Source organism: Mixophyes fleayi, chromosome 3 (assembly GCF_038048845.1).
Source record: "Mixophyes fleayi isolate aMixFle1 chromosome 3, aMixFle1.hap1, whole genome shotgun sequence".
Taxonomy (NCBI): Eukaryota; Metazoa; Chordata; class Amphibia; order Anura; family Limnodynastidae; genus Mixophyes; species Mixophyes fleayi.
The window spans coordinates 348,175,864-348,202,383 of record NC_134404.1 but is presented as its reverse complement, the minus strand read 5'-3'; the positions used below and the strand labels follow the sequence as shown (position 1 = coordinate 348,202,383).

Below are 26,520 nucleotides of genomic sequence, written 5' to 3'. Positions count from 1 at the left end.
GATGTTAATTAGAAGCAATAGGCTATATGATTAATTATGCCCCCGGCATTAAACTTAATGTGGTGACCACTGAACTGAGCTGACATCTTGAATAATAATCCGTTGACTGAGCAATTCTCGCCAAAAGTATAATGTCAAACCCATTGTATAGTCAACAGAAAGGTGAATTCATTCACAACTTTTGCATTAAGAAGAAATTAATTGACGCCCTGCACGTACTTTCCCTAAATACAAACAAAACACATAATAAGAGAAGTTGGCCAGGGAGAGGCGTACAAAATATTTATTGCAATCCATGATATCTACGTTATGTCACAATGAGGAGAATGTGGTGGTGAAGTATTGTGACAGAATTTCCTCCACTTCTTGAGGTTCGTAATCTCTGACCAGCACAGACCGTCCATTGTGTGCTCCCCGAATCATCGCAGAGAGCACTAGAAGGAAAGACAATTTCACACAACAATTCCACTAGAACCAGCCTTGAACATATATCCCCTCATTGTTCCATCCACCAAGAACGTTACTTGAACCACTGGGACCTCTGTCCAGCAGATGTGACGGATGTTGGACATACAATATTTGTCTGTTGTATTTGCTCAAACTTAAAACTGTTTTTCTTCATCCTAAGTGGGGCACAGACAGTGTTAAAGTCAACCTATAGGAGGTAGTGAGCTTTAACAAACATCCTCCCAATTACAGAACACTAAGGTTTGTAGGCTCAGGAGATTTGGTTGAATTTTGCCCAATCTACAAGTATATTCAGGCATTGATCTCTAGGTGTTTCTATTCCTTCCTCACATTATTCAGGGCTTTTAGGGCACCCTGTGAATATGCTGAGATCTCAGTTATTATACTATTAATCTTTCTTCTCTGGGAATGGACAACTTCTGATGGGTTTTAAGCTTCACCCACATGAGCACAAGAAGCAGTAACAAGAATGAGGTCACCCAGTGACAGTATAGCCACGGACCACAGCCGCTACCCAGCGGTATAACCTGCGCCTTGATAATGCACAGGGAGGACTGTTCTGTGCGGCCTTTTGGTGAAAAGGATTTCATGGTAAGCGCAAATATTCCCTTATACATAATGGCATTGACAGTTCAGGTAGTTTATAACATACATGCTGCGTTATACAGCAAGACATTACAGGAAATATAACTAAAATGTGCTCATAGTTCCATCAGGCTTAAAAGCACTAAAAACACTTCAATGGCTGCAGCTTCATGGAAAGGATACTCCACATAAACCATTACTTTAGTTTTAGGTAAAAGGTATCAGATATTCCTCACCTCGCCCACTGGATGGTCTGAAAAGGCACAAGATCTTCTTATTCATTGCCACAGCTCGGCCCAGCTCATACCCCACACCAAGGGATGGTTGTGTTACCTCTGCTACTACAACGTCTGCCTGCTGAAGCCACTGAATATCTCTGTCGTGGATGAACTTGTCTCCCTCCTCTATAGCATCCTCCCCTAGAGACAAAGTGACTACATTACCAACACGTCACATATATTCCTATTTCGTCCAAAGCTAAAAACTACTTTCCAAATCCAAACCTTGGCAGAAGTATCTCCTATCCCAAATATTAACACCAGCTCATTATACGTAACCCAAAGCTATCTACAAGCTACCATTCTCAGCAAACTTGTGTAGCTTTACTTTATAGTTATTATTCATTTCTGTTTCTGCAATATATGTAAATAAGTGACAGGAGACAGATTTTCTGGCATTTACGAAACATGATAACTGTCCCTCAACAGTGATGGGGATAAGAAATGTTTTGTTTGGTTCATGGCTCCACAATCTTTAGAACAGAGAAGGTCTTACAGGTCGTTAGGCCTAAACTAGCTATTTCAGGCAAGGCGTTGCTATTTGATCCATGCTGTAACAGGTTCCAGCCCTGTTTGCATTGGATCTATGAGTAATTAAGATAAGATGACTGATTGGATAGATCTCCCACGGTTTAAAAAAAAAAAAAAAAAAAAAAGGGAAAAAAGGTTAAAGGAAAAAAACAACAATAAAACAGTTTTTGTGCCTAGAAATCCTAAAAGATTGAATAAAATACACATTTTGCTTTCCTGAGCTTTGGTCCAGAGTGATACATGTCAGGGTGCTGTTCTGTGATTGGTCTGAACATGTAAAACTGATCATGGATTAAATAACTTTTTGTGTTTTTATTTTCTGGTTTGCTATCTAATGGACATAAAATATAATGTTATCTATTTCAATATTTTGCCCAAAAAATGTGATGTGTCCCAAAATACAAATTGTTTGTGTACAGAATGAGATTTTAAAAAGAATTCCCTGGCCACAGATGTATGAACCACTTCAGGTCTGGAAGGATAACATCACCTAAATATGCAAATTAAGTTTATCTGATCATTCTTTTCCTTGAAGAACTTAATGGTACCTCCATAAATGGCTTAATTCAGCTGAGTAAAAACGTTGACACCCTTGGAAAGTATTTAATGAGACACTTCCTCGTCTTGGAGTGATTTGCCAAGCTCAAATATATATCTAAAAGGAAATATAGGATGGAAATATCATGGCTGCCACGGAGTATTTCAGGAAAATAAATGATCAGGTAAACATAATTTGATCAAATGCTTCTACCGCCGTATCCTCGGTCAGGACAGCCAGAAGATAGTGCCTGAAAAATTTAAAGCAGCAGAATAGTCATTGATCAATACAAAGTTCTTCCTCCATATTTTTGGTGTCTCACAAACTTTCCTCTTATAAGCCTGTGAAATAACCTCTATAATGTATCTTGCAAGTCTGTTTTTGGAAGGAGCTTGACCTTGCCTTGGACCTTCAGGAAGCATAAAGAGGTGATTTGATTTTTTGACCTCCTTTGCCCTGGAGCGATAGTTATACCAAATCAAGTGTATGCAATTTGCTCTTTTTTATTCATTAGTTGGCTCTGGCCACAAGGCTGGAAGTACAATTGGTTAATATGAAACTTTTTAGTAAAAATGGAGGATTTGTATGTAGCACCACTGTATCCGCATGTATGTTCACAAACGGTTCTTTGTACCAGAGCCTGTAGTTATCCCGTTCTTCTAGATGATGTAATGGCTATCAAAAATATTACTTTTAGTGTGAGCCATTTAAGTGAAGCTTTCCTGAAGAAAATCCCATATCTACGGTCTCCTGGCATCTGATGCATTCATTGACTTGGACCTTTCTTGCTTGTAGTTATATTTTCATCACTTTATTAGAGATACCTTTACTCTTCAACAGTACACTCTCAATCTCCCCACTATCAAAGAGAGACTTTCTGAATTTGAATGAAGAACTAGCCCCTTATGTAGAAGATCTCACCGAAATAGTAGAGGCCATGATTGTTCTAAGAGCATCTCCCCTGCTCTCGTGAACCACGGTCAAAATGGAGAATTGCTATTACTTTTTCTACTTCTTTATTCTCTCCAGTATACGTGCATTAGAGGAACAGGAGGGAGCGTGTACCCCAGTTTGAATTTCCATGGGCATGTTAACTCTTGCGTCCTTGTGGCGTGAGTAGAATCTTTTTACTTTGTTGTTTTGACTTGTCGCCATCAAATTTTTCTATTTGCTGAAATACTTCCTTGTTCGATGCCTATTCTCCTGGGTGGTGTTATGATTTCTAGCGAATTCAGGAAGCGGCAACAGAAGTATAGAAATCAAGTCTCTTTATTTAATATGCAAACAAGGATTCAGTTTATGGAATATGTAGATTTCAGGTAGCAGAATAAACAGGTATACTTCAATACACAAATATGAACAGGTGTGATGAATGGCTGGAATAGTCCACAGAAGCAACATGTTCCAAGCAATGACAAATACAGTTTCAATGCAGGAACAAGTATTTTGAGTTACCCAATTACCAGGAGGCACAAGGCTGTCTAGGGAAGTAGACAGACAAGCTGAGTCCAGTGACCAGGCATGGGTCAGGGCAACAAGAGTTCAAGCAGTATCCAGTAGCCAGGCAGAGGTCAGGGTCACAAGCAAACAAGTGAATGCAATGTGGATTATATAAAAATAAATTTAATACATCATTTAAAAAACATATACATACTCATAATGCATGCAGATGCATACCTATTGTAACCCAAGGAAACTCATACATTGGGTGCACCTAAGTAATTAAAGCGCTTCCCAAATGCAAAATAAATGCATACAAATATTACTACCTTGAATTAATATTTTTATGCATTTATTTTGCATTTGGGAAACGCTTTAATTACTTAGGTGCACCCAATGTATGATTTTTCTTGGGTTACAATAGGTATGCATCTGCATGCATTATGAGTATGTATATGTTTTTTAAATGATGTATTAAATTTATTTTTATATAATCCACATTGCATTCACTGGTTTTTGGAGGACTAAATAATACTACTGCATTTTTTACTTGTTATAATATTTTATTGACGGGGACGCAGACCCCATGCAGCAGTTATTTCTCCTTTTTTCCATTTTTGCCCTAAGAATTTTTGTTCTGTTGTTGAGTTTTTTCAAAAGGTAAACAAGCAGGGTCCAGTAATCAGGCAGAGGGGCACAACAGGAGATCAGACAGCAGCAAAGCTAAACTGGATAAACAAAAATGGGATTTTTATACTTACGTAAAATCCGTTTTTCTTAATCCGTTGGGGAACACCGGGACCTTGGGGTATAGAGTAGGGACAGGCGAACACTGGCACTTTACCTTTAGTTAAACAAAACTCTGGCTACACCCCCTCTATACCCCACCTCCTGCTAGAGGCCAGTCTATGTTTAACCAAGCCCGCAGAAAGGGAGATAGAGAGAAACCAAAGAAAAAAAAGCATAAATTTAACAACACATCATTGTGTTAACAACCAGACAACATGTCAAACAGAAGGAGAAACCAGAGCGTTAAGGGTGGGCGCCCGGTGTCCCCCAATGGATTAAGAGAAACGGATTTTACGTAAGTATAAAAATCCCATTTTCTCTCACATCCTTGGGGGACACGGGGACCTTGGGGGCATCCCAAAGCTGTCTCACGGGAGGGAACGCTCAGAAGAAACGGCCCGAAGCACCTTTCTCCCAAAACTTGCATCCCTAGAGGCAAACACATTAAATCTGTAAAACCTTGTTGTCACGGGCACTAGGAGTCTTTACCCAGGGATCACCAGGTGATAAGCTTACCAGAGCAGTATAGGTGGTAATATGGTACTCTGGTAGCGGGGTGATCACGGAACAGGAGACAGCAGATGGTAGAGAATGCTCGTGGAAAGTCTATGACTAGCAGCACTGGTAATATGTAATAATAGTACACGAGGAACTGAATGGACAAGGGAAACGTGAGGGTAGTCAGTGGTCTGCGGATAGCAAGTTGTACCACTGCTATAGTGGGGAGGAATGTCCAGAAGTAACGAGGAGGTGATGAGAGTCAGCGGTCTGTGTTAGCAAGTTGTACCGCTGTCTAGGTGAGGGAATGGAATCCGGGTGGAGGCATCCGGGAAGTCAGTGGTCTGCGTTAGCAAGTTGTACCACTGCTATGTGAAAGGATACGGAAACAGGTGACTCAGGAAACAGGGAACAGTGGTCTGCCTCTAGCAAGTTGTACCACTGAATATGTATGTGAGGAGGAGCACGGGGAGAGAAATGCAATGCAGAGTATACACGGGCACACTGAACTTGATCCCACGATGATATGCACAATATAGTAATGACTGAACAGCACTGCACAATAATACAAAGTCACAAGAACTATCCAGGCAAAAGGTAACACAGTCAAATGATGGCAATAGTCTCAGCGGATAATAAACTCCAGAGGAGAACAACTCAGTCCAGCAAGATATGCAATACACCAGCACAGTCAATGAGAAGTATGCATACCGTGGTTCAGGAGAGCAGGCTGTCAGACAGAAGTGCAGAGATACCTGGACGGCGGGAGGCCGGCAGGATACCAAGTCCCAGGAGGGTAGAAGCGGTAATCTAGTAGGTGCAGCGCACAGTAGGTAGACCAGCAGGGATAGAAACAAATACTCAGGAAGCAGTAGTATATAGAACTGGACACCTGGAGAACACTGAAGAGTAGAGATGATCTAGACGAGATGAAAGCAGCGGGGCGTTGATCCAAAGCAGACAGGCGAGTTGATACAAGCGGAGACACTGTAGAAGCACGGAGAGCGGATCAGCTGGCTGCAGACGCGAGGAGTACTGGAGGGTAGCGATGAGCAGGGAACTGCAGATACACGGAGGCAGCGGATAGGAATCAGCTGGTGCAGTCACGATGAAACACGGGAGAGTTGAAGTGAGCAGGATATTGTAGATACACGGAGGCAGCGGATAGGAATCAGCTGGTGCAGTCACGATGAAACACGGGAGAGTTGAAGTGAGCAGGATACTGTAGATACACAGAGGCAGCGGAGAGGAATCAGCTGGTGCAGTCATGATGAAACACGGGAGAGTTGAAGTGAGCAGGATATTGTAGATACACGGAGGCAGCGGATAGGAATCAGCTGGTGCAGTCACGATGAAACACGGGAGAGTTGAAGTGAGCAGGATATTGTAGATACACGGAGGCAGCGGATAGGAATCAGCTGGTGCAGTCACGATGAAACACGGGAGAGTTGAAGTGAGCAGGATACTGTAGATACACGGAGGCAGCGGAGAGGAATCAGCTGGTGCAGTCACGATGAAACACGGGAGAGTTGAAGTGAGCAGGATACTGTAGATACACGGAGGCAGCGGATAGAAATCAGCTGGTGCAGTCACGATGAAACACGGGAGAGTTGAAGTGGACTGCAAACTGAAGTAGCACGGAGGCAGCAGATAGGAATCAGCTGGTGCAGTCACGATGAAACACAGGGAAGATGAAGTGGTCTGGAAACCACAAACGAACAACAGGAATCAGCAGGAGCTGAACACACGAGGAAACACAGGAACACCTTCAGAGGCTCATGGGGAATGAGACTCCAAGTTCAGGCAACGAGGTAATGACCTCAGGTGCTTTAAATAGGGAGTGTTGCCTGATCAGCCAATTAACTAAAAGGAACATGAACTGAAGGTTGAAAAGGGCTGCACATGCGCAGACCCTCAGAATGGTGGACGGCCACGGTTCCTAAACACACGAGAAGTAGCACTCACAGTCCGGTGAGTGACACTTGTGAAGGTGTGTACAGATGACCACGTGGCCGCTTTACACAACTGTTCACTGGAGGCACCATGGCGGGCCGCCCAGGAAGCACTTACAGATCTTGTAGAATCGCCCGTAGATTAACAGGGACAGGTTCCCCAGCCCCGTTGTAAGCCTGGCGGATAACAGCTGTAATCCACCTAGCAATGGTCACCTTAGAAGCTGGCCAGCCTCTTTTGTGAGCATCATAAAGAATGAAAAGATCCTCAGTTTTGCGTAATTTCTGAGATCTTTTAACATAAATTTGCAAAACACGAACAACATCAAGATAACAAATAGACTCATCGTTATCAGAAGATGAGGAATCAGAGCCAGAATAACAATGTCCTGATTGAAATGAAACTTAGATACAACTTTAGGAAGGAAAGAGGGCTTGGTTCAAAGAACTGCCCTATCCTCATGAAAAACTAGCAGAGGAGGCTTACAAGACAAAGCAGCAAGCTCTGAAACTCTGCGTGCCGTAGAAATGGGAAAAAGAAAAACCAAGAAAAACCATTTTCAACGTTAGAAATTTAAAATCCACCATATTCAAGGGCTCAAACTGTGATGCTGTAAAGCCCTCAACACCAAATTCAAATCCCATGGTGGAACTGGAGGAACATAAAGAGGTTGAACATGAAGAACCCTTTGAATGAAATTTTGCACATCAGGTATGACAGCAAGTTTTCTTTGAAAGAAGATCGAAAGAGACGACACCTGACCCTTAAGAGAACTAAGACGCAAACCTGCATCCAAGCCATCCTGCAAGAACCTCGGTAGCCTGGCCAGACGAAAAGAAGATGTAGGATATCCCTTCTTTTCGCACCAACCAATATATGTCCTCCAGACACGATGATATATTTTGGCCGCAGACGGTTTTCGAGCACGGAGCATGGTCTGCACCACCCGATCCGAAAAACCCTTACCTCTTAGGATCCTGGCCTCAACAGCCACGCCGTTAAAGCCAGACGTTGCAAACTTTGATGACAAAAGGGACCCTGGGTTAGCAGGTCTGAGCGTATTGGCAACCGCCACGACAGACCTCCTGCCATGAAGAGCACGTCGGTGTACCAGGCCCTGCGCGGCCAATCCGGCGCCACTAGAAGCACTGGAACACCCTCTCTCTTCACCTTTTTCAGTACTCGTGGAAGCATGGCTATCGGAGGTAAAAGGTACACTAAGCGGTACCTCCATGGGACAGACATAGCGTCTACCGGGATCTCTTGCACGGGAACAGTGGCGGGAAACCTTGTGATTCAACCGAGATGCCATCATGTCGACATTCGGTTGACCCCATTTCACCACTAATTGTTGAAACACCTCTGGATGGAGAGACCATTCTCCTGGATGCAGAGTCTGCCTGCTTAGGAAGTCTGCTTCCCAAATTTCTATTCCGGGAATAAAGATGGCCACGAGTGCCGAAACGTGAGCTTCGCCCCCCAGAAATATCCTGCGAGTCTCCCTCATGGCCAAGGGACTCCTGGTGCCGCCATGATGGTTGAGATATGCCACTGCTGTGACATTTTCCGATTGAATCTTTACTGGCTTTCCCTGCAGCAAGTGTTGCGCACTTCTTAGAGCATGTTCTAAGACATTTATTGGAAGTTTAGATTCCTACTGAGTACAAAGCCCCTGAAACCGAGCCTGAAGACAAACAGCACCCCAACCCCGAAGGCTGGCATCTGTTGTTATCAGAATCCAATTTCAAATTGAGAACAAGCGTCCCCTGGTGAGATTTTGCCTGTGTAGCCACCAGATCAGCGACTGACGCGCCTGCGGAGACAGGCGAAAAACCTGACTTGCCAGATTCCAATGGGATTTGTTTCATTGCAACAGGAGTTCCAATTGAAAGGTCGTGCATGGAACTGAGCAAACTGGATCGCTTCGAATGACGATACCATCTTGCCCAAAAGTCTCATTGCAAAATGAATAGAAGGTCTCCTTGCCACCAACAGGGATTTCACCATCCTCTGCAAGGCTAGGATCTTGCCCTGAGGAAAGAACACCCGTCTCAGACGGGTATCGAATAAGAGACCCAGAAACACCATCCGCTGGGACGGGATCAACTTGGATTTTTTGAAGTTGATAATCCAACCGTGCGACTCCAGGGTCTGGATTACTACCTGAATATGCAACAGAAGCTTCCCTGAAGAATCTGCCTTTAAAAGTAGATCGTCCAGGAAAGGGATGATTGTAATTCTCTTGGCCCTTAGCAGAGCAGCCATAACCGCCATGATTTTGGTGAAGATACGTGGAGCTGTGGCGAGACCGAACGGGAGAGCCTGATATTGGAAGTGCTTTGACTGAACTGCAAACCTCAACAGGGACTGATGACCCTTCCAAATAGGCACATGGAGATATGCATCCTTGATGTCTAGAGCCACCATAAATTCTCCCTGTTCCATGCCGAGAATGACCGAGCGTAAAGACTCCATCTTGAAGCTGGGCACTCTTATCTGAGTGTTCAAAGCCTATAGATTGAGAATCGGTCTGAAGGAGCCGTCTGGTTTTGTCACAAGAAAAAGAATGGAATAAAACCCCAAACCTTTTTGAGAATGAGGAACCGGAATAATCACTCCCGACGAAAGAAGGGATTGAATCGCTTCTGTTAAAGCCAATCGTTTCCTCGGACAAGACGGACGCCCTGTGGTGAAGAACCGTCTGAGAGGAAGACCGAGCAGATTGATCTTGTAACCCTGGTTCACCACTCCCCGAATCCAGACATCAGTAGTGGACTGACACCACCGATCCCTGAACCGCAGAAGACAGGCTCCTACCACCGACGACAGCGGAGGAGCAAAAAAACCCATCATGCAGACTGTTTGGCTGCAGGCTTTGCAGCTGGACGTCGCCCAGACCAGGCCTGACGTCCCCGCTGCAAACCACCTCTAGGGGCGTATGACTGGCCTGTAGAAGATTGGCCTGAGGAATATTAACCCCGGAACCTTCCTGAGGACTGAAAGGACTGGAATTTTGATAATCTTTGTTTGGGAGCATTAACTGGGAGAAAAATGCCTTTTCCACCTGTAGCTTGACTGATAATGGAGTCAAGCTAAGGTCCAAACAAAAGACCCCTACAAAACGGTATGGTCTCAAGAACCTTTTCAGACTCCCCATCAGCCTTCCAGGACTTAAGGCAGAGAATACGATGAGCTGAAAGTGCAGAGGCAGAAATACGTGCACCAATCAGTCCTGCGTATGTAGCTGCCTCTCGTAAATAATCTATCGACATCTGAATTTGCTCTACTAATGGAAGCAGTTCAGAGGAAGGCCTGCCTGCCAACAAACCCTGAAAATGGTGTTTTGACCAGCGTTCTACTGCTTTGTTAACCCACACAGATACCAAAGCAGGCCTGAAAGAGGCACATGCTGCCACGAAAATGAATTTAAAGACGGCCTTAACCTAATGGTCTGTACCATCCTTAAGAGTGGCTATGTTAGGAAAAGGAATAGTAGTTATCTTGGCTAACATTGTAACTGCAGCATCCACACGTGGAGGCGTCTACCATTTAGCAAAAACTTCAGTAGGAAAAGGATAAACCGACTGCAGTCACCGAAATACTTGGAACTTGCTATCTGGGGAAGTCCAAGGCTCTGACAACAAATCTTCCAATAGGGAAGAAGCCAGGAAAATATTTTTTTTTTATTTTATTTTACTTCCCCATGCAAAAAGAGGAGCTTGTGCAACATGAGGAACCTCTTACTTAGGAAAGGGAAGTACCTGACACACAGCTTGTATTAATTCCTCCACACTCTGGCGAACCGAATGAATCTCCTCCACAACCGAAGGAGCATCCATGTCAGAATTCACCGCTAAATTACCTTCATTCTGGGAACTACAGTCAAAATCTGGCTTATTTTCCTGAAGTTGTGGCGCCATCCTCCTACGCTTATGTGAGGAAGATGGTGCCGCAGATTGTAACATCCTCTCTAAGAGGAAGAAACCTAAACCAAACCATGTACAGAGGATGCAATTCCCTGTACCCAAGTAGGCTGTACAGACACCGCCAGGGAGAAACAGTCATACCTTGACTTAGCGAACTAGAACCCATGTCAGTTGCTACAGTGCAAGCAGAATCAGAGGATGGAGCGACCACAGCCTGTGACAGCACCAACTGAGCAAGTTCAGCCACTGTATTGGAGAGAGACAGAACCCAGGCATGTGTTGCCGTATGTAAAGCAGCAGCTGCTGTATTACACGGTATGCTCTATGAAAGCCGGCAGGCTGCGCACAGAGCCTGCGCTCCTGACTGACCTGATGGTAACTTAATGTGACAGCCCAGGTGAACTCAACATTGATGTAACACCAGCTTTACCACGCATGGTTTTTCCCCTTCTGACATGTTAACAGATGGGACAAAACACAAACAAAACAGTGTAATAAACAGTGTAACAAAACACAATTTAAATAACAAGCAGCACAAAAACTGAACAGAAAGTGAGCCTGCAATACAGCCAATAAAAGCCCCACAGAGTAAAAATAAATTTTTGAAAATAACAATCCCCAAACCTTTCTATCAGGACAGAAAAAGGGCTATAAAATGGCTGTTTATTCTGGTGTCTGCACACATAATAGTGAGAGACTACCATGGAGGAAGAGTAATAGATTCCCCCAGGGCCCAGCACTGAATTGGTAACATTCAACAACCCAGTGCCTAGCAGAGCTTCACTATCTTAGTGACCCAGCCTGACCCCGTCTCCTGAGCTAAAAATAGAATCTTTTTTTTTTTTTTAAAGAATGACTGCCCCTAGTAAGAAGCAGCCTGCTCAGGGACAAACTGCAATTTTCTATCCCTCTCTCTCATCATTGTGCACGTTGGAAGAGGGAGGCTGGCAACAGAGGCACCTCTCACAGCACCTCCGATCCCCCCCCCCCCCTCCATACAGCGCTTGCCGCACGCTGCATACTGCAGATTCCTGCCATAAAATAATAAAAGTAACAGAAGAGGGCTGCTGAGCAGCCTAGACACAGCCTTTTCGCCGGGCACTTAAACTAGACTGGCTTCTAGCAGGAGGTGGGGTATAGAAGGTGTGGAGCCAGAGCTTTGTTTAACTAAAGTTAAAGTGCCAGTGTTCGCCTGTCCCTACTCTATACCCCAAGGTCCCTGTGTCCCCCAAGGATGTCAGAGAAAGACAAGCAGCAGCCAGGTATAAATGATGAACTGCACAGAACACAGATTGAGGCAGGTACATGAAGCTGTGAGACAGGTGCTGGTACTAATCAGGTAAGGAGATTAACTCCTACAGGCAAGGTATAAGTTTCAGGGGCAAAACAGCAACACCTCTGGTGAAATTGAGATACTGCAGCTACATACAAAATCCAAGCAGAGTCCTAACAGGTGGATCTGATAACAACTGAGATAAGTCGCCACCTTGTAGTCCTATCTGGCTACATGAAGTGATGAGAGGGACTTTAGATTCTTTTCTGCCCAACATCAGAGATTGTTGATATCTTGGTGCCTCCTTGTCTGTTTATGAAAGGAACCACTGTTTGATTATCTGACAAGATTCTCAGAGGTGTTTTGCATAACATGTTATATTGCTCTTGCTTGCAGGATATTTGCATATAGGTTCTTTTCATTTTGACACCAGCACCTTGTATTACTTCTGTGTTCAGATGATCTCCTATCCTTTGGAGTGTGAATCTGTCGTTACTACAGTCTATTCTGATTCTGAGAATTATTTAATAAAACTGGATCCTGCCACCATTCCAAAAGATATGTTTGTGTTCTGTGTAAGCCTCAAAGGTTGATGCAATGATTGTGGATTGCAGTCCCATAGTTTGAGTACTTCTAGCTGTAGACTCATGTGCCAGCTTGCACATGGAAGAATCCCGATGGTTAAGAACATTTCTAAGAGGCTGAGACATTACCTCACAGAAGACTAGATTAGATTAGATAAACTAGTTGTTAAATATTTTAGTTTATTTTTTTGTGACACTGATGCTGTATTTATCTGTACTCCCAGGACCTGTATCTGCTGGGACAGCACAAGAAGAATCTTGCTGAACTTTATAATCCATCTGTGTTCCTGCAAAAAACACAAGTACATTGAGAGTAATGCTTTTGGCACTGTGCTCTGATTTTCCTATTACCAGACTATCATCCAGATATGGCAACACTGCAATTCCTTGTTTCCTAAGAGCAGCCATCAATACCTTCCTTACTGTACTGGGAGAAGTTGAGAGGCCGAATGGTAGGCACATAAACTGGAAATTATGACCTATACTGAAAAAGATGAGCAATCGATAAGGTTGGAAGGTGAAAATAGGCATTCTGTAAATGTATTCATGTCAAAAAATCTTCTTCGACTGCTCTGAGAATGGAGTTTACAAACTCTAAGCAGAATTGATTGAGTCTTCTCAGATTCAGAACAGTTCGAAAGTCTCCTGACTGCTATTCCACCAAACAGAGGTTGGGTTAAAAGCCTGTTCCCCACTGATTGGTAGTTATTGGAAAGATTACTTGTTTCTCCAAGTGTTTGCAGACTGCTATGTAATGTCTTCCTTTGCACCAGATTGTGGGTTCTGTGATCTTAGAAAAACAAATTTCTTAGGTACTGTGTGGAATGCAACTAAAATGTAGACAGGGTTGTAAAGTGGACAGTTAAAATGGTGACATAAAGCACTATATTTAATACATAAAAAAGTCAAAAAATAAAATAAAAAAACTGATGGGGGAAAAAAAAAAAAGGCATAACCCCCCCCCCCCCCCCACCCCCCACAGCTTAACCAACCCTACTGCTGTCAGCCTAGGCTGGTACTAACAAAATCTGGGGGGCAAAATCTAATACCAGCACTATAGAAGGGAAATCTGGTTTCCCTAGGGAGGTCAGGTCCACGAAAAAAATGTGGGGAAATAATGATTTTATTGTAGAAAAGCATTTTGTCCCTGGTGTACTACAGGTCCCAGCATTCCCAAGCTGCCATTAGGTGGCTGAGCATGCTGGCGCTTGTAGTACTACATGCACCAGCCTACCCACGGCTGGCAGGGCATGCCGACACTTGGGGAAAAACAAATACCAGCATGCCCTGGCACCCAATGTACATAACATACAGGAGAGGGAGAAGAAGAGGAGATGGTGGTCAGAGAGTGGGAATGGAAAGTTGGAGAAGTCAGAGTGTATAGTTGGGAGAAGACAAGGTCAAGGGAGTGACCATGACAGTGGGTGGGGGAATAGGTCCATTGAGATAGACAGAAGGAGGAAGAAAGGTCCACAGGTTTGATGGACACTGGGTTAAAGGGGTTATCAATGGGGATGTTAAATTCACCCAGGATGAAGAATGTAAGGCCAAAGGAGAGGTAGTAGGGGAGCCAAGCTGCAAAGTTATCAAATAATTGGGAAGCGGGGCCGTGGGGCGTTTGATGACAGACACTGAGATGGATAGGTAAGAAGATAGAGTGGACCTCAAAGGAGGAGAAAGTAAGAGAAGTTTCAGGGAGGATGACACGGAAGGTACAATCGGGGGAAAGAAGGATGCCCACCGGGACAGTTTCCTGGTCGGATGGATGGGTGAAAGAGGACCCCATAGGAGAGAGCAGCGGACAAAGTAGTGTCAGAGGAGGATGGACAAGTTTCAGTGAGGGCAAGGAGGTTAAAAGAGCTGGAGACTAAAAGATCATGGATAGATGGCAGTTTATTGGAGATGGATATGGCATGTCAGAGGACACAGGAGAAAGGGAGAGAGGGAAGTAGTGAAATGTGGATGAGATTGGCAGGGTTACTAGTGTGCAAGGGTGTGTTCGGTCTAGGACAGCCGTGATGGTGGGTATAGGACAAGATCAAGGAGACATGGTGAGAGACAGAGGGAGAAGGTAGGAAGAGGTAAAAAGGAGGGGAGAGGAAGCTCTAGTATAGTATTGGTGTGAAAGGTGTGGCAGTGCTAGGAGGAGGAACCACAGGTGATAGTACTGAGTAGGGGAAAGATAGAAAAGACACAAAAGGGAGACAGTAGAATATGAGCAGCATTAGATAAGTTACAGAATAACATCCAGCAGAATGAGATACCAAAATAGAGTGATGAAATCAAAATACAAAAGAGAACTATGTAATGCAAGAACTGGTACACGGGGCAGAATACCAGGGGAAATTTATGGAATTGTACGTGAAGAAATTATGGATAACGAAAACCCAACTGTGGATGTTAGGGGGAAACAGAAATGGAAAAATGGTTCAGGGCAATGAAATACGAACAGTTAGCACAGGAGGGTCCGAGGGTGAGTTCAGGAGGTCCAGGACCGCAGCAGTTCAGAGCAGGGGGAAGTCCCAGAGATAGATATGGAGGTCCAGGAATGAGGGAAGCAGAAGCAGGTCAATCAGTACTACTCAAGGTCATTCCAGTGTAAAGTCACAATTGCAACACAACAATGTACTTCGATGACAGGCACCAGAGTAGAGATGTCTAGGAACTTTGGTGATGGGCATCAGAGATCAAGAAAGACTAGGTCAAAGCCACGGTCTAGTTAGTTATAGCAGGACTCCTAGGGGCCCGGTTCAGACACAGAGCAGAGTGAAGACCGGAAGAGCGCAGAACAAGAAACACGAGGATTGCAGATGGAGGTCTGGATGAACAGAAGAACCAGTCACCAGAAGGGAAATGTCAGCAGAGCAGGTACAGGCCACACAGATGCTGGGGAACACAGTGAAGATAGAGCCCAAGAAGGTCAGAACGGTAGTTACCAGAGCGTCTGCAACGATTTATTAATGTCTACCGCAGCAATATATTTAGTTACCAAAGCGTCTGCAACAATATATTAAAATCTACCGTAGCAATATTATGATATTCCTCTACCACCATCTTAATCTCCCTAGGTTACCCTATTACTAGGGATGTGCACCGGCCACTTTTGGTGTCTCGTGTTTTGTGTTTTAGATTCGGATTTGCTTGAGGTTTTGGGTTCGGATTTGTTTCGCAAAACACCTGACGAAAGGTTTTGGTTCGGATTTAAGGTTTTGGATTCGGATTTATTTTGAAAAAAACATAAAAAGTGCTAAAAACCAGTTTTGTGGGTTTTTTTTCACTCCTACGCTATTATTAACCTCAATAACAATCATTTCCCCTCATTTCCAGTGTATTCTGAACACCTCACAATATTGTTTTTAGACCAAAAGGTTGCACCGAGGTAGCTTGAGCACATAATGCCCAAAAAAGAGATACAATATGGAATTGTTCTGGGCCCTCCCTCCCACCCCTCGCGAGATTCGACGCGAGACTTGGACGACAGAGTCTCGTTTTCATTTTTTGCCCGCCGGAAATATCCGAACAGTGCTCGGATCCCGTTCGGATCCGCTCTGTTCGGGTGGGCTCGGATTAGCGGAATCCGAGCCCGCTCATCTCTACCTATTACCACCCTCTACACAGCTAAAAAAAGACAACAACCCTGTGGCCAACATTGCTGTGTGATTGATCACACAGCCCACTCAATACTTTTACCTTTGCATTCTAGCTGGTCCAATGTGCAATATTATGTAGCACATGCCCTTGTGTATCAAACTCCCATTGTCCCATAGATTGTAAGCTTGTGAGCAGGGCCCTCTTACCTCTTTGTATGTATTACTCAGTATTGTTTTACTACTGTGTTTGTTCCCAATTGTAAAGCGCTACGGAATCTGCTGGCGCTATATAAATGATGATGATGATGATGATGAATATCAACCGAAAAAAATAAATTAACAATTACCGGAGCATCTGCAACAATATATTAATATCTACATAAAGACCAACAAGAACATCTGTACCCAAGCCCAAATCCTACAAATATGAAAAATAAGCTTTATACTGTTTTTATGTTCCAGAATAAAATATGTAGACAGTTTGGTGGTCCAAATCACTTCCCACAACACCACGTAAAGCAGCTTCACAAAGAAGAATTATATTGTTACATATGATGGGTTTATTGGGGGGTCTCACGTGTGTTGGATCTTTAAGATCCAATACTGCAATTGGTTGAAATCCTGCCTACCTAGGTGGAAAGGAAACATCTTCCATTCATAAAGTCATTAAAGAGAGCAAAGCAAAAAAAAAAAGGAGTAACTTTGCAACTTGGCAAAACCATGTTACATTAGATCATGGGGGGGTACATTTAAAATGTGGGGACAGATTTATAGCTGAGGTAGGACATGTCCTAGATCAACTTTAAATTTCAGTGTCAAATTAAAGCTGTCAAGTATTTGTGTCCTACATGAAAAAGCAGCCAGTATTTTCCTTACATGCAACATAATAAACTAATTTGCACCCCCAGCATTGTTTGTCCAATAACAAATTTACTCCTTTTTCTTTTCCCTTACTCTCCTTAACGACTCAGCCCATTGTCTTTATGCAGAAAGAAAGCCGGTGGGCCGGACCTGTTATATTACCCATGTCCCAGCAGTATGAAAACTATTCTATACAAGTATTCTCTTTAGTTGTGATAACAGTTGTACGCTATTGGGAGTGGATGGATGTGGTTTACACAGTAATGATCAGCAATTGTGTTGTTTAAGGTAAGGGACTAGTATTAGAGATTGGGGTATGTCAGTATTATGGGCAGAGACAACATGTCCACATTATGGGTGAAGGGTATATTAGTTATATGGGTGGGGGGTGTTGGTATTAGTGGTTGGGGTATGTCAGTATTATGTGTGGGGGAAGGTCAGTATTATAGTTGGGGTATATCAATATATGTAGAGGTGTTGGTATTAGCGGTTAAGGAGAGTGGCAATAATATGGGTAGGGGTAATAAACAGGGGTGTCAGTACAATATCCCTCCTCAGATTTCGGCATTTTGGGAGGTCAGTGATATATGGAGGTATCAGTATTATGGGGTATGTAATAAATAGAGATTTCAGTCTGAGGAGTATTATATCCTTCAGATTGGAGCAGTATTATTATTATGAGCGGTGCTCCCTCAGTATTATGTGTATGAAGCCCAAGGAGCAGCCCCTTTGTGTCTCCAGTTGTGGCAGCGGCCATTTTATTGGAGCCCGGAAAAGAGCTGCATGTAAACGTCCTCTATACCGGTTTCGGTGATCTCCGGTCGTGCTATGTGCTCGGTCAACACCCTTCCATAGAGCCTTAACTCCCCAATAATCCGCTCGTACAAGGCTCGGTCCTCCCGGCCGCCTCGGATACTGCCACAGAAATACACCGACAACGCCGCCATCTTCTGTGTGTCCGTTACGAGCCGCCACTACTGGTCACGTGCCTTTTCCTTCAGTGGTCAAATAAGAAGAGGGAGGGGCTTGTGATGTAATTACTGTGGAAATCTGACTGAGAGAGTCTCTGGTAGATCCTCTGTGGGAGTCTCTGGTAGATCCTCTGTGGGAGTCACTGATAGATCCTCTGTGGGAGTCACTGATAGATCCTCTGACTGAGGGAGTCACTGATAGATCCTCTGTGGGAGTCACTGATAGATCCTCTGTGGGAGTCACTGATAGATCCTCTGACTGAGAGAGTCACTGATAGATCCTCTGACTGAGGGAGTCACTGATAGATCCTCTGACTGAGAGAGTCACTGATAGATCCTCTGTGGGAGTCACTGATAGATCCTCTGACTGAGGGAGTCACTGATAGATCCTCTGACTGAGGGAGTCACTGATAGATCCTCTGTGGGAGTCACTGATAGATCCTCTGACTGAGGGAGTCACTGATAGATCCTCTGACTGAGGGAGTCACTGATAGATCCTCTGACTGAGGGAGTCACTGATAGATCCTCTGACTGAGGGAGTCACTGATAGATCCTCTGTGGGAGTCACTGATAGATCCTCTGTGGGAGTCACTGATAGATCCTCTGACTGAGGGAGTCACTGCTAGATCCTCTGACTGAGGGAGTCACTGCTAGATCCTCTGACTGAGGGAGTCACTGATAGATCCTCTGACTGATGGAGTCACTGAGAGATCTTCTGTGGGAGTCACTAGTAGATCCTCTGACCGAGGGAGAAACTGATAGATCCTCTGACTGAGGGAGTCACTGCTAGATCCTCTGACTGAGGGAGTCACTGATAGATCCTCTGTGGGAGTCACTGATAGATCCTCTGTGGGAGTCACTGATAGATCCTCTGACTGAGGGAGTCACTGATAGATCCTCTGTGGGAGTCACTGATAGATCCTCTGTGGGAGTCACTGATAGATCCTCTGACTGAGGGAGTCACTGCTAGATCCTCTGACTGATGGAGTCACTGAGAGATCTTCTGTGGGAGTCACTAGTAGATCCTCTGACCGAGGGAGAAACTGATAGATCCTCTGACTGAGGGAGTCACTGCTAGATCCTCTGACTGAGGGAGTCACTGATAGATCCTCTGTGGGAGTCACTGATAGATCCTCTGTGGGAGTCACTGATAGATCCTCTGACTGAGGGAGTCACTGATAGATCCTCTGTGGGAGTCACTGATAGATCCTCTGACTGAGGGAGTCACTGCTAGATCCTCTGACTGAGGGAGTCACTGCTAGATCCTCTGACTGAGGGAGTCACTGATAGATCCTCTGACTGAGGGAGTCTCTGATAGATCCTCTGACTGATGGAGTCACTGAGAGATCTTCTGTGGGAGTCACTAGTAGATCCTCTGACCGAGGGAGAAACTGATAGATCCTCTGACTGAGGGAGTCACTGGTAGATCCTCTGTGGGAGTCACTGATAGATCCTCTGACTGGGAGAGTCACTGATAGATCCTCTGACTAAGGGGGTCACTGATAGATCCTCTGACTGAGGGAGTCACTGATAGATCCTCTGACTGAGGGAGTCACTGATAGATCCTCTGACTGAGGGAGTCACTGATAGATCCTCTGACTGAGAGAGTCACTGATAGATCCTCTGACTGAGGGAGTCACTGATAGATCCTCTGACTGGGAGAGTCACTGATAGATCCTCTGACTGAGGGAGTCACTGATAGATCCTCTGACTGAGGGAGTCACTGATAGATCCTCTGACTGAGGGAGTCACTGATAGATCCTCTGACTGAGGGAGTCACTGATAGATCCTCTGACTGAGGGAGTCACTTATAGATCCTCTGACTGAGAGAGTCTCTGGTAGATCCTCTGACTGAGAGAGTCACTGATAGATCCTCTGACTGAGGGAGTCACTGATAGATCCTCTGACCGGGGGAGTCTCTGGTAGATCCTCTGACTGAGAGAGTCACTGATAGATCCTCTGACTGAGGGAGTCACTGATAGATCCTCTGACTGAGGGAGTCACTGATAGATCCTCTGACTGATGGAGTCACTGATAGATCCTCTGACTGATGGAGTCACTGATAGATCCTCTGACTGAGAGAGTCACTGATAGATCCTCTGACTGATGGAGTCACTGATAGATCCTCTGACTGAGAGAGTCACTGATAGATCCTCTGACTGAGGGAGTCACTGATAGATCCTCTGACTGAGAGAGTCACTGATAGATCCTCTGACTGAGGGAGTCACTGATAGATCCTCTGACTGATGGAGTCACTGATAGATCCTCTGACTGAGGGAGTCACTGATAGATCCTCTGACTGATGGAGTCACTGATAGATCCTCTGACTGATGGAGTCACTGATAGATCCTCTGACTGAGAGAGTCACTGATAGATCCTCTGACTGATGGAGTCACTGATAGATCCTCTGACTGAGAGAGTCACTGATAGATCCTCTGACTGAGGGAGTCACTGATAGATCCTCTGACTGAGAGAGTCACTGATAGATCCTCTGACTGAGGGAGTCACTGATAGATCCTCTGACTGATGGAGTCACTGATAGATCCTCTGACTGAGGGAGTCACTGATAGATCCTCTGACTGAGGGAGTCACTGATAGATCCTCTGACTGAGGGAGTCACTGATAGATCCTCTGACTGAGAGAGTCACTGATAGATCCTCTGACCGGGGGAGTCACTGAGAGATCCTCTGACCGAGGGAGTCACTGATAGATCCTCTGACTGAGGGAGTCACTGATAGATCCTCTGACTGAGGGAGTCACTGATAGATCCTCTGACTGAGGGAGTCACTGATAGATCCTCTGACTGAGGGAGTCACTGATAGATCCTCTGACTGATGGAGTCACTGATAGATCCTCTGACTGAGGGAGTCACTGATAGATCCTCTGACTGAGGGAGTCACTGATAGATCCTCTGACTGAGAGAGTCACTGATAGATCCTCTGACCGGGGGAGTCACTGAGAGATCCTCTGACTGAGGGAGTCACTGATAGATCCTCTGACTGAGGGAGTCACTGATAGATCCTCTGACTGAGGGAGTCACTGATAGATCCTCTGACTGAGGGAGTCACTGATAGATCCTCTGACTGAGGGAGTCACTGATAGATCCTCTGACTGAGGGAGTCACTGATAGATCCTCTGACTGATGGAGTCACTGATAGATCCTCTGACTGAGGGAGTCACTGATAGATCCTCTGACTGAGAGAGTCACTGATAGATCCTCTGACCGGGGGAGTCACTGAGAGATCCTCTGACCGGGGGAGTCACTGATAGATCCTCTGACTGATGGAGTCACTGATAGATCCTCTGACCGAGGGAGTCACTGATAGATCCTCTGACCGGGGGAGTCACTGATAGATCCTCTGACCGAGGGAGTCACTGATAGATCCTCTGACCGGGGGAGTCACTGATAGATCCTCTGACCGGGGGAGTCACTGATAGATCCTCTGACCGAGGGAGTCACTGATAGATCCTCTGACCGAGGGAGTCACTGAGAGATCCTCTGACCGAGGGAGTCACTGATAGATCTTCTGACCGAGGGAGTCACTGATAGATCCTCTGACCGAGGGAGTCACTGATAGATCCTCTGACCGAGGGAGTCACTGGTAGATCCTCTGACCGAGGGAGTCACTGGTAGATCCTCTGACCGAGGGAGTCACTGGTAGATCCTCTGACCGAGGGAGTCACTGATAGATCCTCTGACCGAGGGAGTCACTGATAGATCCTCTGACCGGGGGAGTCACTGATAGATCCTCTGACCGGGGGAGTCACTAGTAGATCCTCTGACCGAGGGAGTCACTGATAGATCCTCTGACCGAGGGAGTCACTGATAGATCCTCTGACCGGGGGAGTCACTCATAGATCCTCTGACCGAGGGAGTCACTGATAGATCCTCTGACCGTGGGAGTCACTGATAGATCCTCTGACCGGGGGAGTCTCTGATAGATCCTCTGACCGAGGGAGTCACTGATAGATCCTCTGACCGAGGGAGTCACTGATAGATCCTCTGACCGAGGGAGTCACTGATAGATCCTCTGACCGAGGGAGTCACTGATAGATCCTCTGACCGAGGGAGTCACTGATAGATCCTCTGACCGAGGGAGTCACTGATAGATCCTCTGACCGAGGGAGTCACTGATAGATCCTCTGACCGAGGGAGTCACTGATAGATCCTCTGACCGAGGGAGTCACTGATAGATCCTCTGACCGAGGGAGTCACTGATAGATCCTCTGACCGAGGGAGTCACTGATAGATCCTCTGACCGGGGGAGTCACTAGTAGATCCTCTGACCGAGGGAGTCACATAGATCCTCTGACCGAGGGAGTCACTGATAGATCCTCTGACCGAGGGAGTCACTGATAGATCCTCTGACCGGGGGAGTCACTGGTAGATCCTCTGACCGGGGGAGTCACTGGTAGATCCTCTGACCGAGGGAGTCACTGATAGATCCTCTGACCGAGGGAGTCTCTGATAGATCCTCTGACCGAGGGAGTCACTGAGAGATCCTCTGACCGAGGGAGTCACTGAGAGATCCTCTGACCGAGGGAGTCACTGAGAGATCCTCTGACAGAGGGAGTCACTGAGAGATCCTCTGACCGAGGGAGTCACTGATAGATCCTCTGACCGAGGGAGTCACTGATAGATCCTCTGACCGAGGGAGTCACTGATAGATCCTCTGACCGAGGGAGTCACTGATAGATCCTCTGACCGAGGGAGTCACTGATAGATCCTCTGACCGGGGGAGTCACTAGTAGATCCTCTGACCGAGGGAGTCACTGATAGATCCTCTGACCGAGGGAGTCACTGATAGATCCTCTGACCGAGGGAGTCACTGATAGATCCTCTGACCGGGGGAGTCACTGATAGATCCTCTGACCGGGGGAGTCACTAGTAGATCCTCTGACCGAGGGAGTCACTGATAGATCCTCTGACTGAGGGAGCCTCTGAGAGATCCTCTGACAGAGAGTCTCTGATAGATCTTCTGTGGGAGTCTCTGATAGATCCTCTGACTGAGGGAGTTACTGATAGATCCTCTGACTGAGGGAGTCACTGAGAGATCCTCTGACTGAATGAGCCTCTGAGAGATCCTCTGACTGAGGGAGTCTCTGATAGATCTTCTGTGGGAGTCACTGGTAGATCCTTTAACTGAGGGAGTCACTGATAGATCCTCTAACTGATGGAGTCTCTGATAGATCCTCTGACTGAGGGAATCTCTGACAGATCCTATGACTGAGGGAGTCACTGATAGATCCTCTGTCTGAGGGAGTCACTGATAGATCCTCTGACTGACGGTATTAGTATAGAATACAGAGAGAATTATCTATAGTTTCTTTATCAGAAATCGCATGTATATAATTCAACCAGTCAGACCAATTTGGTAGCAGCTGCAACAGAGGCTCCAGAGTCTAAAGAAGCATAGGTTTTTACCAAGGACCCCTGCAATAATGTATGGGCTTGGCTGCTATCTGAAGCCTTCCGTGCAAGTATCTTGACTTGCAGGTGACAAAACTATGTGGGTCATTTACGCACAGTAAGTTTTATATTTATTGATGCGCAATTGCGCATGTGCAGTCCGCATTATGAATGTTCATGGACAGTCTATGCATATGATGTGTGTTAATATTGTAGTCTTGAAGACGTGTTTCTACAGCATGTATATTGTACTAATGAAAACAGCAGAAAAGCACAGTCTAATATTGAATTTTCCATGTCACTTATGAACTTTTCCACTTATCTGACCATATAATTCCTGACCGTAAACATATTTTGAGGCAGGGCCCTCTTAACAACATTTTGGGCCCCCGGGCAAAGCAGTGCACTGGGGCCCTTATATATACATATATATATAAAAAAAAAAAAAAGTGACTATATATATGGACCCTGCAGCCCAGGGGGGCCCGTCGGAGGCAGCACAAAAATGCTGGCGATCCGGCTCCCTCCCTGCTCCGTCGCGCTCCGCAATGGATGTCGGGCGGGCGTGATGACGTCGCGCCCGACATGCACTGCGAGCGCCGCACGGAGGAGGAGACCATGGAGGGAGCCGGATCGCCAGCTGACCGCAAGGTAAGTATTTTCTTCTTCTTTTTTTTCAGGGTTTTTTTGTGCTGCCTCCGACGGGCCCCCCTGGGCTGCAAGGCCCCCGGGCACCTGCCCATTGTGCCCAATGGGAAAGACGGCCCTGTTTTGAGGCAGCGTTTATTTGAAGTAACACTAATATTTTCCTACTATAGGTGTATTGATTTAGGTGTTCTTATTTGTTTACATTATGCCTTATTTGCAGCATATTTATGTCTCACTGTAGTACATAGTCTCCCGGAATGTCCAGGAAACTCCCAAATTTCTGGTAGTCCTCCCAAACTAGCGGGAGAGCAGGGCAACCTCCCGGTTCTTAATTGCCTCACAATAGTAAAGTGGTGGGGGGCAGGGCTTAGGACGCGAGTCGCACGTCACTGCGGTCCCTCCCCTTGTTGGTCGGAAAATGAGATCTGTTTAGGGGCGGGGCCACATGACGCGATACGCCCCCCCCCCCCCCCCATTTTCAGGAGCAGGAGTCAGGTCCTCTTTAGCACTGGAAATGACAGTGCAACAGAATTTGTAAAATAATGAGTCCATTTAGTATCTCAGATGGGTTTCTAGACATAATCTCCACCTTGCACCTATGACCCATACATACATACAGACACACACACACAATCTAAAGATCTCTTAGAACAGACGTGTGTAATGCGTTGCTGAGGCCCTCAAGTAGGGTTCAGTACTCTGTTGTCAAGATACCATTTTGTATACATTGCAACGGGATAGTTCAAGGGAAATACTGTACTATGTAATGTGATACCATATAATAGACCTTCGGCTCTAGTAAACTGTAACAGAGTCATTATTTCACTTTCTGGTCTTTCGAAAGACCCCCGGAATAATGGATTCACCTACATGTGTGGGTTGCAGATTTTGTGGAAAATTTACAGGGTGGAAATAGGTAATGTCACATTAAAGTCCTAACTTCTTCCTTTTAAGGACCACAGCTTTCATTAATTTCAACATTTTCATTTTTAACTGATCTAATTAGCTTGATTTTACTCTTACCTTAATCATGGGAAGGGTGGGACATCAGGACTGTTTATTCCATGGGGCAGTTTTGTGTGAATAATTTTATTAAATTGGTGTAAGAGTTCCTAGAAATTATCTTTCTCACAAAGTGCAGCCTGGTAACAAATGCATACCATTATAAGTGTGGGGGAGATGTTAGATTTTTGGCACATCAAGCCCTTTTGTAGTGAGAAAAAGGCTATGCACTTACCCTAAGTCCACCACCACCAGCTCCTCCCATCCCACTGTCTTGTCTGGGCCAGCTCTATGTTGATAAATACCAGTGATCAAACAAGTGCTCTAAGCCAAAGCAGCCCCCTATCCCATGTAGAATTCTGCCCCCAGGACGTGTGAGTGCTATTTATCAGAAAGTGATACAGGTTAGCAGACCTAGGGAAACCACATGGACAAAGGAGGCTTTAAATTCAGAGCCACAAAGGTCTAGGAAAAGGCTGGTAGTTGCAACACCAACTGAGAATCCGATAGCAAGGTCAGGGTAAAGCTGAGGACAGCAACATTTTGGCAAAGGCAATACTAAAACAGTGTTCCATATGAGTAGTTCAAAGCCAAGGTCTGAACAGAAAAGGTCAAACACAAATGTAAATATAAGAATTGGTGCACCCTGAAACCTAAAACTATATATAATGGACAACACACAACATGTGTAAGGCCATGAATGACTTGTAATAGTCTGGCAATAACAAAGACCAGTGGATTCCACTAACACGATTCTATATGAAAAGTCTTAAGTAAAGCTTGACCCAACAGTACTAGTATAGACGGGGGTTCCAGGTGGAAGAATAGACCAGAATTTAGCCACAGATGGGTAATCAGAAGATTCCTTAGCCCATGCCAGGGGATAAGAACAAGGGAATTGTCAGGAAATGCCAGGGTATAAGAACCAGAAGAATCCTCAGCCAATCATCATCATCATCACCATTTATTTATATAGCGCCACTAATTCCTCAGCGCTGTACAGAGAACTCATTCACATCAGTCCCTGCCCCATTGGAGCTTACAGTCTACATTCCCTAACACACACACACACACACACACACACGTCAATTTGTTAGCAGCCAATTAACCTACTAGTATGCCAATGGCAGGGGATGAGAACCAGAAAGACTGTCAGCAAATTTCAGTTTATAAGA

The 26,520-nt window shown here is 45.4% G+C and overlaps 1 protein-coding gene across 1 annotated transcript; it reads right to left on the bottom strand.

Annotated features, from left to right (window-relative positions):
* Nucleotides 1-273: 273 nt before the first annotated feature.
* On the bottom strand, nt 274-18,305 carry DNPH1 (2'-deoxynucleoside 5'-phosphate N-hydrolase 1). Its single transcript, XM_075204523.1, has 3 exons — nt 18,117-18,305; nt 1,290-1,472; nt 274-434 (listed from the first exon to the last, which is right to left on the bottom strand). The coding sequence occupies exons 1-3, from the start codon at nt 18,259-18,261 to the stop codon at nt 313-315; spliced, it is 450 nt and encodes a 149-aa protein (XP_075060624.1). The 5' UTR covers nt 18,262-18,305; the 3' UTR covers nt 274-312.
* Nucleotides 18,306-26,520: the final 8,215 nt, after the last annotated feature.